The 14,846-nt window shown below is 36.2% G+C and overlaps 2 protein-coding genes and 1 long non-coding RNA gene across 4 annotated transcripts in view; 2 read left to right on the top strand and 1 right to left on the bottom strand.

Annotated features, from left to right (window-relative positions):
- Positions 1–14,846, bottom strand: part of LOC125799089 (uncharacterized) — a 106,830-nt gene that overhangs the window by 82,637 nt on the left and 9,347 nt on the right. The window lies entirely within an intron of this gene.
- Positions 1–14,846, top strand: part of atp2b1a (ATPase plasma membrane Ca2+ transporting 1a) — a 242,731-nt gene that overhangs the window by 224,833 nt on the left and 3,052 nt on the right. The gene's annotated exons all lie outside the window — the stretch shown is intronic.
- LOC125799085 (uncharacterized) lies at positions 501–5,754 on the top strand. Of its 2 annotated transcripts, XM_049474999.1 has the most exons (3): positions 501–658; positions 2,587–2,632; positions 3,563–5,754. In XM_049474999.1, exons 2-3 carry the CDS (start codon positions 2,620–2,622, stop codon positions 5,314–5,316), a joined length of 1,767 nt encoding a protein of 588 aa, XP_049330956.1. In that variant the 5' UTR covers positions 501–658; positions 2,587–2,619; the 3' UTR covers positions 5,317–5,754. The 2 variants fall into 2 exon arrangements, with proteins under 2 accessions (XP_049330956.1, XP_049330955.1); XM_049474998.1 differs by having other exon boundaries at positions 502–658; positions 2,587–5,754.

The raw sequence follows: 14,846 nt of genomic DNA, 5'->3' as shown, positions 1-14,846 counted from the left end.
AATAGATTAGGTAATGTGTGAAGAATGTGCAGATCAGGGCCAGTGAGACTCTCAGTGAGTGTCTTGGGTGTACAGTTTATTCCAGCTTAAGAACATTCATACATTTATCATTAAACCAGAACACAAGTCTAACACATCTCTCTCAAACCCCTCAAATCCAGTATGAGTTTCTGATTCTGGGAAAATAAAACTTCTTAAAAATCTTAAAGGAGAACTTCGGTTTGAAATGGGCTTGTAGTGGGTTGAAGCATAACATGATAATGAGAACAAACCTTTAATTTCTCAAGCTTTAGTGATATAAAGTTGATTGTCTATGTTGTCTGCACTGTAAAAAATAACCTTGCACTTTAGTTATCTGAACTTAAAATGTATTGTTAATATGACTACACATTGCGGAGTTTGTTGAGATAACTCATTATTTCGTGTTTATTGTTTCTTAAAAAATAAAAAGCTTTTTCAACTTAGATTTTCAAGTCAACTGAAATCACCAGAGTAATTTAAACCGCGCAGGTGCCTCAACGTCTTTTTTTAACGTGCGGTACGTCAGCGCAGGGGGCGTGTCTTCAGGATAGAGGGCGTCCGTGAGGTCCGCCATTTCATGCTGGAGACAGTTCTCAAATCTGGCGAGTTGAATCTGGCGGGCATTTTACCTTTTCGGGTAAGTTTTTTAATCTCTTCACGCTTTTATTGCGTTTGAGCCGGTATAATGTTCTCATAGTTCTCCTAAGGTGTCTGATAATATGTAAGGCACGTTGCTGGCTGGCTAGATGTAATGTTAGCTAAAGTAATTGTTGTCTGGCCTTCGGTAGCTAACTAGTTAGCTTAGTTGCTTGCTAATAACCATGTTAGCTGCTAGCTACATAGCTAGAGAGAGGCATACCTCTAAATAAAGGTATCTATCAAACATTTAGACATATGTTAGCTAACCTATGTATGTTTTAAGATTAGGGTATAATTAGCTGACCTGAGTTCTTTAGCCGTTCCACCTTAAATGGTGAGTCCTTTCTGGCGCCAGCACCTTATTTAAGGTGGAACCGAATACTAAAATGAGAGGCTGGCAGAAATACCTACATTTCACCTTCAAAAAAAGTGCAACAGGCTAGTATTTACCCTGAAAATATGATGGGTAGTTCAGTATAAACACTTAAATGGGGTTAGGAACGTTTTTTTTTATTTAACTCTGGGTCGCAACAGGCTAACTAACTGAAGTTAGTCCGGTAAAATGCAGAGCTTCAGGGAAACATGTTGAGGTAGGCGACCACTGACATTTTTTTCGTGTTGCTTTTTCGACTTTTTTTTTAACAAAATTAAGGCTCCTGGTGGGTTCGACAGTGTATTTAGCAAAAATCAGTCGAGGAACGTTCTCGCCTTACAAGTTGCAAACAAATGCAGAGTCGGAGGTCAAGCCGCAGCGCTAACCTAGATCAGCAGTTTCAACAAATGCCTTCGTGACAGGGTTCCCGCGGTTCCTACGCTACGTAGGAGTATAACTAAGGTTAGCGCAGATCTAGCTAACATACTGACCTTACGGGCGAGTTAACTAAGCTACCGGGAAGAAACCTAAGGTTAGGGGAGAGCTAACTTACTGAACTTTAGCGTTGGGCTAGCTAACATGTTAACAAACGAACGCTTTACGGCCAGCTAGCTAACTGGAATGTCTAAAAAAGTCTTGACTAAGGCTTTAATAAATAAATATTATTAGTCTGCATTTTACAACTGCAGTTCTTTTGTGCATGGTAAATATCACTGGGTCTTCCCACCCAAGTGGGGGTACATATCACAATCTGCACGCTGTGCAAAACTTGTTTTTGTGAGTTTTTATGACTATTTTTAAAAATGTGGCCAACTCAGATAATGATGAACATTGATAAAAAATATTGATAAATATTTGATTGATTTGATTTTTAAGTTTTGATTTCCAATACAATGCATTTTCTCCCAAAGTAATAATGGCTATGATTTGGGTTCTTAATTTATATTTATTAAAGTCTTAAAAGGTCTTAAAATGCATGATTAATTTGTCTTTTAAATGGTGCAAGAATCCTGTTAAAGAAAAGCTGGCTTATTACACCTTTTCCCTTTCTACAGGTTACTAAAGACTGCAACACTATCTAGTTAGTAAATTTGGAAAGAGACTTTTCTGCTATACTAATCATGTCAGAAATAATCCTCTTTATTTGCAACAACTAGTTATTTCACAGATAAAACAGATATACAGTAAAAAAACATTTTTAATGTTAAGATCCTATTGAATGGTAAGAGTTGTAGGTAACGCCTGCCGAGTTAAATTCTAACTTGAACTAAAACTCTTAAAATCCTTCAATCTATTATGATTATAATAAGCACGTTTACAGTGTGGTATTCATACTATTACTTATAGGACAGTTTTATACACTTCCTCATATACATCTACCTCAACATAAACATGATTTAATTTTATAACTCGATATTGTTGTAGCAGTTTGTATTTATTGTTATAATTATTGTTGATAATGTAGGGTAATTGTAATACTAATAATTATTATTGTACCTTAAAATTTCTCCCTGTTGCAACCCTAATTGTTATTCTTTTATTTTATCCTTTAGGTTGTGATCTGAGGGTGTGAGTGCTGTTAATGCATGAAGTGGAAATGTAAGCTTTGCACTTACTTCACAAACAATCGTCGAAAAATACTTGGACATTACAGATCAAGCCACTCTCATTACGGAGGACGAGTACCGATTCCTTGTATTTACAGTGACTGTGTGTGCTCTTTTAAGTCACACAAGGCTCTTGGAATACATGTGAGACAACATGGATTTTGCTACGGTGAAAAAGTGAATTTTAGAGTCAGATGTCTGCTATGTGCATTTAGTCAACCTGCAAATCATAAACAATACTTTTGTCATCTTAACACTCAATTAAAAAACAAGGAAACTGTCACCTGCCCATTTAATGGTTGTAATTTTAAGTCAAAAGTTTATTCCAGTTTTACCTCTCACAGAAGTCGATATCATGCCTTGGATTTTTTACAAAATTTTAAAGCAGAGCTTCTTTATGGCCCACCACATGGTGAAAACTCTGATCCCCTATTAGACACTGGTGGGTATTCTTCTAATAACACTGAGTCAGCTGTTCGTGATAGTTTTGATTTTCAGTCTGATGATGATGAGGATGCTGCTGATGATGAAGAAGAGCGAGGTAGCATTGGTGACAAAATTAGGAATAGACTTGCATCTTTGCTTCTACGAATGCAAGCCATCTTGCATGTATCTAAATCAGCTACCCAGGAAATAATCAATGAACTTCACGAAATTGGAATTTTAGCAGGTGACCTGTCAAAAAAAACTGCAGAAAACATTTTTACAGAGCTCAGTTGTAATATAGATGAGGCCACACTAAAGTTGTTAAAGGAAAGCTTACAGGAAACCAATCCTTTTAGTTGTCTGTCACAGAGTGGACCACTGGGAACTGAATACAAAAGACAGTTGTTTTACAAGGAAAGATTCAACGTAATTGAGCCAACGGAGTATGTGTTAGATCCTTTACTTAACAAAACATTTGTTTATGTTCCAATTTCAGGTGTGTTGCCAGCATTGTTGAACAAGTGTGATGTAATTGACAAAGTTTTAGAGGAAACAAATCTACCATCGCTCTCTGGTCAGTACAGATCTTTTCATGATGGACTGTATTTTAAAGAGAATCCAATTATTTCTCAAGAAGAATTATCAATTTCTTTAGGATTGTATATAGATGAATTTGAAATCTGCAACCCTTTGGGAACTTCAAGGAAGAAACATAAAATAACTGCTATTTATTGGGTAATTGCTAATTTGCCTGCCAAATACCGATCTGCCCTATCTAGTATATACCTTGCCTTGCTGAGCAATAGTAATGATGTGAAAACATTTGGGTATGCACAAATAGTTGAACCACTGCTTAAAGAGCTTTGTACACTTGAAACTAAAGGATTTTACATTGATAGGCTAGGTACGTTTGTCAAAGGCACAGTCCTGTATGTGTCTTCAGATAATTTAGGAGCACATTCGTTTGCTGGCTTTCAGGAGTCATTCTCTGTTGATAAATTTTGCAGATTCTGCTTAGCCAGTCGCAGTGATATTCAGAGTACATCAGTAAGAACTGGATGCTTTCCACTAAGAACAAAAATATTGCACAATGAAGCTGTTAAGAGCCTTAAAGAGCACGAGAGCATAGTTGTTGACGGAGTTAAGGGTGACTGTGTTTTAAATGAACTAAATTATTTTCACTGCATAACGGGCTTTCCACCTGACTTGTTACATGATTTGCTAGAGGGAATAGTGCCTGTGGAGCTGTGTTTGTGTTTAAAGACATTGATTGGCAAGAAGTATTTTACTTTAGAGGAACTGAATACTGCCATTCAGCGTTTCCCATACAAGTTTTCGGACAAAACAAACAAACCACAAGCAATTCCAAAGGCATTCACGTTAAAGGGGACAATTGGGGGGAACGGGCATGAAAATTGGACACTTTTGAGACTGCTGCCATTGCTAATTGGGGATAAAGTACCAGAGAACGACAAAGCTTGGGGTGTCATTTTGGATCTTAAAGACATTCTGGAAATTTTAACTTCATCTACATTCACTGAGGAAAAACTGTTCTACCTTGAGGCCAAAATCTTTGAACATCGGCAGCTTGTACAGGAAGCTTTTCCTACGTTTAAGCTAAAACCAAAGCACCACTTTCTTGAACACTATCCCTATCTAATTCGCTGCTTTGGTCCTCTGCTCGACTTCTGGACAATACGATTTGAGGCCAAACACAGCTTCTTTAAGAAAGTTGTCCGGGATGTTAATAACTTCAAGAACATTTTGGTGACTTTAGCTTCAAGGCACCAGCTCATGTTAGCGTATCACATGGACATGCCTAACATGTTCAAACCAACAGTGGAAGTTGGAAAAATTTCAACTGTTTCATTTGAGATTTTGGACCTCTTTGTGAAAGATGCTATCAGAAGGAAATTTGGATGTTTGACTTCTGTATCTCTTGCCACAACTGCCTTTATCCATGGGACAAAGTACACTCAAGGAATGTTTTTATCCACTGGAAGCACAAGTGGACTTCCTAATTTTGGGAAAATTATTAATGTGCTATTTGTGGAAAACAAGCCCTGTTTTGTTGTGGAACCTTATACAGCTTGGTACCTGGAACACCTCAGATGCTATGAAGTCTGCAAGAACCACTCTGCAAAGCTGCTTGTAGTCCAGCCAGAGGAGCTCAATGACTACTTCCCCCTGTCAGCGTATATGGTGAAAGGCAGACTTCTGATCTCTCCAAAAGGGTTTCTGCTCCATTGAGGTAAATTTCACCAAATTTAGTCAAATACAAAATAGTTATAAATTTTACATTACCACGTTATAAGATGTTGCAATTTTTTAGAATTGTTTTGTGGTGTTCATGTATAATTGTATGTCTTGCTCATTTAAGTGTAAAAGACATAAACAATTTTATTGTTTTGTCCATTCAGAACATAATAACCACATCCTTGTTTCTATACTCACTGTCCACTTATCAGCTTCACTATACATATAGGACATTATATGATTAGTGAGTCATTTGATTTCTATGCATACTTTATTATCCTCCCTTTACCATTTTCTTCCATGGTCTGGACCCCACAGTACATACTATTGTCTATTAAGTGCTAGTGTCTTTATATGGGCTAAAAAATAATAGCACAAATATAAATAGCTTGTAATGCATCAGCTTCTTTAAAATAATAATTCCACCTTTAATGTAACCAAGACACTGTAGTGTATTGTTAAATGTAGAATGTGAAATTTTGAACAAGGAGCTGGTGAATGAGAAACAAAACAGTGTGATGAGGCAATATAGTGAGTTTTTTTTTCTCTCTCCTTCTCTCCCCTCCTCCCTCTCCCCTAGTGTACAAAATGTTGCTAAGAATCATTATAAACAAGGATGATATTAGGAAGATACAAACTGACAGTGAGCCAGAGACTCTTGATTCCTTTTATTCTTTTTTGAAATGCAAGCTTGGATTGGGAGTTGACTTTGTAGTTCAATTTCAAGATCCAGACTTTGGCAATGAGTTCTGCAACTTGTCAAGCTTGTCTGAACTTCCAAAAGAGAAGGCCACTTTAAAGGTAATCCTCAAGCAAATCCCCGAGTCCCCTCAGACTGACTCAACGTTGGACACGGCAGGTCTCTCGTCGCCCTCATCATCTTCCATGGAGGACACTCCTTCCTGCCGTCGGCCATGGCCTGACCCTTTTGTGATTCCAAAATTCTCATACGATGTGGAATTGAAGCTTAAACGTGGTAATGAAGCCTACCAGGAGAATGGAACCCTTCTGATTACAAATAAAGACACTAAATCTGAGATACTTGAAAAATTGGCTGAAGAAATTTACAAATACTCAGCATACCCATCTCGAGAGCAGTATGACATTGTTGCACAGAGCCTTGTTAAGAAACATCCTTGCCTGAGAGAGCCTGGATCTGTGAAGGGGTGGTACTGCTGGAAGTTCAGTTTAAAGTTTAAAATGGGAAATTACCGCAACAAGCTTCGTGTGTCTGGATGTTCAGAGCTAACAGTGAATCGCCGAAATTCAGGACCAAAGCAGAAGCTCAAGAAAGCTAAAAAGTCTGAAGTCAACTTTCTTCCGGATGTTCCTGAAGGCAAAACGCAGAATGTGCTGGAAGAGGAGAGGGCAGCCATTGTTGCAGAGATAAAGAAGAAGAAAGTTGATTGGAAGAAAGTTACTGATATGATGGCCAGCACATTCCCTCTGCGGCGAAAATAAATAGTTGAAGAACAACCACTTGTGGCAGAAGTGAAGGCCAAGTGGCCAGCTTTGTTCACAGATACACAGGTAAGTCTATGCTATAGGGGTGGGAATCGTTTACTATCTCACGATTCGATTCGATTCCGATTTTGGGGGCCACGATTCGATTCAAAATCGATTTTTGATTCAAAACGATTTGAATTATAAAAATTTCTGCTTCTGGCTTATGAATCTTATTGAAAAAAAAACCCTCCATAATATACACTGGTCCTGGAGCAGGTAATGTGTTACAAAAACAATAAAATGTGCAGGAATGTGGGTCCTCAGTGACAGAGGAATCACTGGGATATCACAATGACGTTAATGAACAATAAATAAATAATAAATAACACTGCTTTATTACCAGGCTACTAGCGGTGGTGTGTAGGTGACGCTGCTGGGCTGATGTGATGATAGCAGTGGAGCGCTAAAGTTCAGGAGCAGCTGCTGATTAACTAGTTAATTTAAGGTCGTTGTATTTCTTCAGAAAGGGGGCAGGAGGTGGAGAAATTAATTCATATGGTCCATTCCTTAATTCCTCTGTGATGAGGAGCTGAAATTAGCTCTGATTAGCTTATTGTATTTTTCCGTTCCGCCTTAAATGCTGCAGCCCGCTGCCACCTGTAGCGTTATTTAAGGTGGAACTGGAAAGTTAGCTAGTTAGCTAGCTAACAGTTACTGAAACTAACTACTAGCGATCTTTTTTATGCTTGTTATGAAGCATTCTGCCATAAAACATTGAAACTACACGTTAATCTAATGTAATATAGTGCTTGTTCTGCCATCTTACCGGTGATTCTCAAACACCTACGCTCTGTGTGTGTCTGGAAGATCTCCGTTTGAAAGGACAAGCGCTATCCCCAGGGTTGCCAGGTCCAACAAAAATACCCAGCCCAAAATCAGTCTAAAACCCGCCCCTCAGAATCGATTTTGGGACATTTTAAATCGATTCTGAATCGTAGTAAATGAGAATCAAGATTCTTATGTGAATCGATTTTTTGGCACACCTCTACTATGCTATGTTGAAAATATATTTTTTTTGTGTGAACTAGCTTCATATGGATAAATTGTTAAATTTTTGCAATTACATAAACCATAATTATTTAGGTAACAATGAATAATTTGTTAGTTCTGCTTTGTTTTGTAGATTGAGGCTGAATTTGCTCGACTAACTTCCACTGACCTGTGGGACACGTTTGTTTCTGGGCTGGATCAGTATATGGAAAGATTCTTGCAGATGTTTAGGGCCAAGAGTCACTGCATTCAAGCACTTAGCAGCCTCCTGTCTCTGATTGATGATGATGTGAGTACAAGTGTGGAAATGTATAGGCCAGAACATGCCATGCATACTCATCTGCCACACATTCTCTTTTATTTAGCTCTTTTTTTTAATGTGGACTTGTGTGCTTTGCCCTGTGAGGGGCCAGTATGTCTGCAACTCAGGACACAAAGTAATGACCATGCCAGCTGAAAACTTAGGTTACACTTAGTGATATACATTTGGTCTTGTTGGATTAGATTATTTGTAGTATGTACATAAAGATTTTTTTTTTTTGAATACATAACGTTCTAGCATCAGAATGTATTCGGACATACCCAATGTTAATTGTTTTGATTGTGGTGAAAACCAATGTGCACTGTCACTTTGTCTTAAGAGTGTGCTGTCTTCAACAGAATTCAGTTCAAAAGAAAAGGGCAGTCATTCTGAGAGGCCTGCCACATTTTCTCAGGGAGGATCCATCCAAACTTCTAAAGATTGCTGAGGTAAGCTTGACTGGAATTTTCTATTTTTATTTTGCATCTAATCTTTATCTTTTATGCAGACAAATGCATGCTTAGTAACAATGTTAGTTACACTCAAATTATATAGATTTTTGTTCATCATATACAGGGCCATCTCAAAAAAAAAATAGAATATCTTTGAAGAGTTACTTTATTTCAGTAATTCAGTTTAAAGTGTGAAACACATATATTATATAGATGTATTAAACACAGAGTTATCTATTTTAAGCGTTTATTTATTTTATTGTTGATGATTTTGGCTTACAAACATCAGTGTATCAGAAAATTTGAATATTGTATAAGACCAATTGATACTTTTGGCAGTGTGAGCAGTTTGCTCAGTTTCCAGTCCTGCTGGAAAATGAAATCCGCATCTCCATAAAAGCTGTCAGCAGAGGGAAGCATGAAGTGCTGTAAGATTTTGTGGGAAAAAAACTGCACTGACTTAAGACTTGACAATATATCCCAGTGGATCAACACCAGCAGATGACATGTCTCTCCAAACCATCACTGATTGGTGGAAACTTCACACTAGACCTCGAGCAGTTTGGACTGTGTGTCTCTCCACTCTTCCTCCAGACTCTGCTCCCTTGATTTACAAATGAAATGTAAAATTTACTGATGATCAGTGATGGTTTAGAGATGCATGTCATCTGCTGGTGTTGATCCACTGTGTTTTATTATCAAGTCTAAAATCAGTGCAGTGTTTCCTGGAAAATCTGCTGACAACTTTTATGGAGATGCAGATTTAATTTTTCCAGCAGGACTTGGCACACTGCCCACACTGCAGAAAGTACCAATTGGTCTTATATAATATTCTAATTTTCTGATACACTGATTTTTGGGTTTCGTTGGCTGTGAGCCATAATCATCAATAATAAAATGAATAAACGCTTTAAATAGATCTATATATGAGATTCACCTTTTTAACTCAATTACTGAATCAAAGTAACTTTTCAAAGATATTCTTATTTTTAAACATTTATTTAATTGTGTGTGTGTGTGTGTGTGTAAAATTACTGCCTGCTAGATTGATTGTCCATCACTAATTTAGTAGTTAACTCTTTTCTCACTTGTAGACTACAGAGAGTGAGGAGCAGATGGCAAAAGGAGTAAGTATTGGTGTCTTGCTGATACAAGAAGAGGAGGACGTCATTGACTTTTCAGTGGTACTGGAAGAGCAGATCATCCTGAATGGCATTCCTGACTTTCCCCATGCGGTAGCTATGCTTGTTGGTCTGTTATTCGCACTTAATATTGACTACCCCAAGGAACTGCGCTACACCTTCGAGGTCATTCAGAAGGTTTTAATGAACATTGGAGGTGAACAGTGTTCTGCTAGGGTTCACGGACTCAGAAACAGACTCTTGTGTAAAACTCTGTAGGTGGTAAAGCAGTCAGTGGATATCCCAAGAGTGTGCTGTGTTTATCTGAAACGTGCTTAAACTGAGCATAATATTTTTTTCTGAAATGTTAAAGACTACATGCAAAGTTCTATATAATTGACTTGATCAGGTGTAAAGAGGTCGTTCAGAGTGGTTTGAAGGGATTCATTATAGAGAAATTTACAGGCTTATTTTTTTATTTTTTTATTTTTTTTAAATGGTCATATTTTTCTTAGCTATCCATACCTCCCGTAGCTTATATTTAGGTTATGTGTTGTAATATTTTATTTAGTTAGAACTAAGGTGCTAATAGATGTATTATTCAATCTCATTTGGCCACTCTTGACTTCTTTACTTTTTTTCTTTAACAAAGTATAATTGCCAAGTTCCATAATGTAAGAATTTATTCTGCAAGGTCTGTTGGACTGTATTCAGGATACTATGTAAGTTGATTTCTGGTATTCATGGTTCCTGTTTGAGCAAACATGCTTGTAGTTATTTTTGTTGTTTCAGATAAAGAGTTTTAGCTCTACACTGCTGCACAACTTGATAAAAAAAAAAATTCAGCCAATTTAGGTGAAAGTAGGGCTGAGTGGTATGATAAATATTTTATTACAGGGATTGCAATGGTCCAGCTACTAATCCGTGGATCAGTCCCGGGTAATGCTGCTTACCATTGGCAGACAGAACCTCAGAGAGTACAATTGGCCTTGCTCTCTCTGATGGGGGGGAGACAGAGCTCCATATAATCACCCGCTCAATGTTTGTGAATTAGTAACCCAATGATGCTGTTCAAACAGTTAAAAAAGAACCAGTGTCTGACCTATGTTATATAGGAGGCATGTGTTAGTCTTCACCCTTCTAGTGTGGGTGGGGTAATTGATTTTTCTAAATTGGCAATGCATTAATATTATTTTCCATCAGAAAAATGCATAGTAGTGGCAGATTCTTAAACAATGTGCTGCACTTAGACTAGTTATAACTGTAATCAAACGTGCAATTGGTCAGGGTGTTTTTAGTACTGATGAAATGTACATTATACACAGATGTGTATTATTGCTAATTTTATTATTATTATACAATGAAATATTGTCATATTGCTCAGCTCAAAGTTGTTAGCTTTCAACTAGAATGGATCAAACTTTTCACAAGCACATATAAGCTGTTATAGGCTGTTTTTTTCCCCAACTGAGTTACTGAAGTTGTGTGCTGTTGTACAACTTATTGTTTGTGACACTGTTAGTCATTAGCACTGCTAGAAAAATCTCTGTATTCTGCCAAATTCTGCTTATTACTTGTACATTAGCTAAATTTAACTAGTAACTTTCTTACAATTTGTGTTTTATAATTTAATAATTTATTTTGGATTGGACTGAGCAGGCTGTTTTTCCTTGTTTATTAAACTTCTGAAAGTGTTGTAGTTGAATTGCTTTTTTTTTCCTATCAGTAACTTTACATAAAATAGTGTTTGTAACAAATTGTTAAACTATTTGGAAGATGTTGTATAAACCTTATGTCAATTAGGTACGTTTTCAGATAAAGGGAAGTCTGTGCTAGAGAATTGAATTAAGAGAGTCAAAAATCATGTTAAATGATCAAAGGTATTCAATTGATATTAAAGTGATAAAGCTGGTTAAACTAAGTAATTTTAGTAGAACTAAATAGTGGACACATTACATTGACTACATAATTCTATTTAAAAGGAGTCAAAATCATGTTAAGTGAACAAAGGTATTCAATTGATATTAACAAGGGATAAAGCTGGTTAAACTAAGTAATTTTAGTAGAACTAAATAGTGGACACATTACATTGACTACATAATTCTATTTGAAAGAAGTCAAAATCATGTTAAGTGAACAAAGGAATTCAATTGGTATCAAAAGGGAAAAAAGTTAGTTAAACTAAGTAATTTTAGTAGAACTGATTTGATGTCTAGTTCATACAACAATACAATTCTATTTGAATTAAATTGTCAACTAGTTACTTTAACTCGAGAATTTACGTTCAAGCAACAAAAAAACGTTTTCACTTAACTAATTAATTTAATCTTTGTAACCTTTATGTAAAGTTTTAACAACTGGGCTTTCTAATTTTACTTAACTTAAAATTTTAAGGCAGCATGGACACTAACTTTTTTAAGTTGAAACAAAAAGGATTTTTTTTACAGTGTGGTTAATTACTCTAATCTCATGTTGTATGCTAATGTTAACAAACTATAATGCAATCAACATTTACAGAGAAATTATTACATAGGAACCAATGAATACAACTTAAAAAAAGATCTAACATTTAGATATAAATTTCACCAGCTTAAAATATTATTTCAACAAAAAAATACAACTATGTTTTATGCAAATGCCACGTTTAGCCTTTTGGGTAATTTAAAGTTCTCAATCTGTCGTTTTTAAATTCATTTTAAAATGTCTAGTTGTGGATCTAGTATGAATGAATGCCATGTAAGGCTCTGGTGTTTCTGTTTAGTCCTGCTTTAGATCGCTGAATTAGTGGTCTCTAAAGAAAGACAGTATTTGGCTCTTGCTCATGAATATTCATACATGCAAATATATCTGCCTGCCTTCCCCCCCCACAGTAAATTTTACAGCTCCAAAACTCAAAGGATAAAATGTTTTCAGAGATACAGAGAGCCTTAGTTATAAAGATACAGGACTGAGTGCTAGATAAAGTTAATCCTTAAACTTTAAACTTCACTTAATGTCACTTTTACCCAAACTTGTTCTGTCAAGTTGTGCGCGCTTGTCAAACCGTGCTTCCCTAGCGTTTATTTAAGGTTTCAGTAAAAAGCGAAATCAACCGGAGATACAATTTAAACCTATAGTTACTTACACAATATGGCTAATGCTAACTAGCTCTGTAAACAGAGCTGTAAGCTCCACCTTAGCTATAGCTCCTAATGCTGTAGCAAGGGTTCAGCCCCGCCTGTGGGTGGTCCTGAGCCGAGATGGGCGAGGTCATGAACTCACTGGTTGACGTCGACGGCCTAACGTCTCTCTGATCAACTCGTATTTCTGAGGATTTTCTTTTAGTAGTAACTGCAGACAGTGGAGACTGAGAGACAGTTTCATGTGCAGCATCATATACAACTCAGAGAGAAACCTATTATATTTCACAAAGAACAAGAAAAAAGCGATTGTAGAAGAATGAGTCCTCTACGCAATAATACACAAGAGGGAGTGCTATAACACATTATAGCACAAACCTTGAGTGTACTATTGCAATTATACTACAGCTCCATTATCGCTGTTTATTGAAAGATTGAAAAGAAGAGAAAATAGGATCTTTTTGGTTATAAACTTTCCGTGAGTTAAAATAGTTCCATTGCTGCTCTGTTGTAGCTGTTTGTGCTGTTTGGCTTGTAAGCGCTGCATTAGCGTTGCTAGGTTACCTGTATGTGGTAGAGTAATACATAAAAAGCTTTGGTTACAGTGCATTACCGGCTGATAATAGCACTCATAGAACACCTCTCAGCCAATCATACTGCAGGGTCGGAACTAACTGTGGTATAATTAGCTCTTTTTTCTAAAGGGCTAGAAATGTCCAGGTATTATAACTCACCTGATTAAGAGCAGAGCCTGAAGACATGCATTAGATGAATTACCAGCACCAGAAGACAGACGTCAGTAAGACTATTTAACAGTGTTTAAAGACGTCAGAATGATTATCAGCACCTACACACCTGTCAGTTTAAATAATGATCAGTACCTGAAGATCTCAGGTAGAATAACCGACACCACCTGAGGAAGAAGATTAGAACAGGGTTAATTAAACTGATTATGGGAGGAGGAAGCACAGATACATCAGTAATCTTCAAAGAGAACCGCATTCATATTTTATTATGGACACAGATGGAATGTGGCATCTTCTGCATCTTTTTTTGAAATTTTATTCACTAAATTTTTAAACTTCTTATGAACCCTGTATTTATAATGCCTTATGAATGCATTTATAGTGCATTATATGACATACATAATACATTTTAATGACTGTAAAAAGTCTGTATAATAACTCATAAGTACTAACAGCAACATTCATAACACATTATAAACTACAAGTATAAGGGTTTATAAAGAAAGGGCTTATTATGCCTTATAATATCTGTTCATAAGTACATTGTACAATAAAGTGTTGTAATGCACTATAATACATACTTGGTATATTTTGGTGTAATGCATTCTGATATGCAGCTGTGATTTTGTCATTTTTTATATATGTGCATAAGACATTGTAAAGCCTTATATACAGTTATTACTGACTTTAAGTGAAGTGAATTTTCATATGCCTTTTAAACTTGAAGTAAATTTTATTGTGCCTCGCTATAATAAAGGCTTTATTACACACTTATATAAAAGCTTAATTTGAGAAATCAGTGCTGCATATTACCAAATATATACCAATACCAAAATATACCAAATCTGTATTATAGTGCATTACAACACTACATTGTACAATGTCCCTATGAACAGATATTATAAGGCATTATAAGCCCTTTCTTTATAAACCCTTATGCTTGTAGTTTATAATGTGTTATGAATGCCGCTGTAAGTACTTATGAGTTGTTTTACAGGCTTATTATAGTCATTATAAGGTATTATGCATGTCATATAATGCATTATAAATGCATTTATAATACATTATGAATACAGGGTTCATAGGAAGTTTTACCCTATTCTTCTTCTCTTTGCATTCAATTTGTCATCCTGTCAAACTAATATTAAACTATTGTAATGAATACAGCTCTAGAAAAATACAAAATTATGAGTTTCTTTGATTTTACCATAATGAAAACCTCTGGAGATGACCTCTGGTCATCCTGCTGCCTGATGAGAAACTGTTAAACCTCCTCCGTGAGTAAGCAT

This window comes from Astyanax mexicanus, chromosome 2 (assembly GCF_023375975.1).
Source record: "Astyanax mexicanus isolate ESR-SI-001 chromosome 2, AstMex3_surface, whole genome shotgun sequence".
In the NCBI taxonomy this organism is placed as follows: Eukaryota; Metazoa; Chordata; class Actinopteri; order Characiformes; family Acestrorhamphidae; genus Astyanax; species Astyanax mexicanus.
The sequence above is the reverse complement of the archived record's forward strand: the minus strand, read 5'-3'. Positions and strand labels throughout refer to the sequence as shown.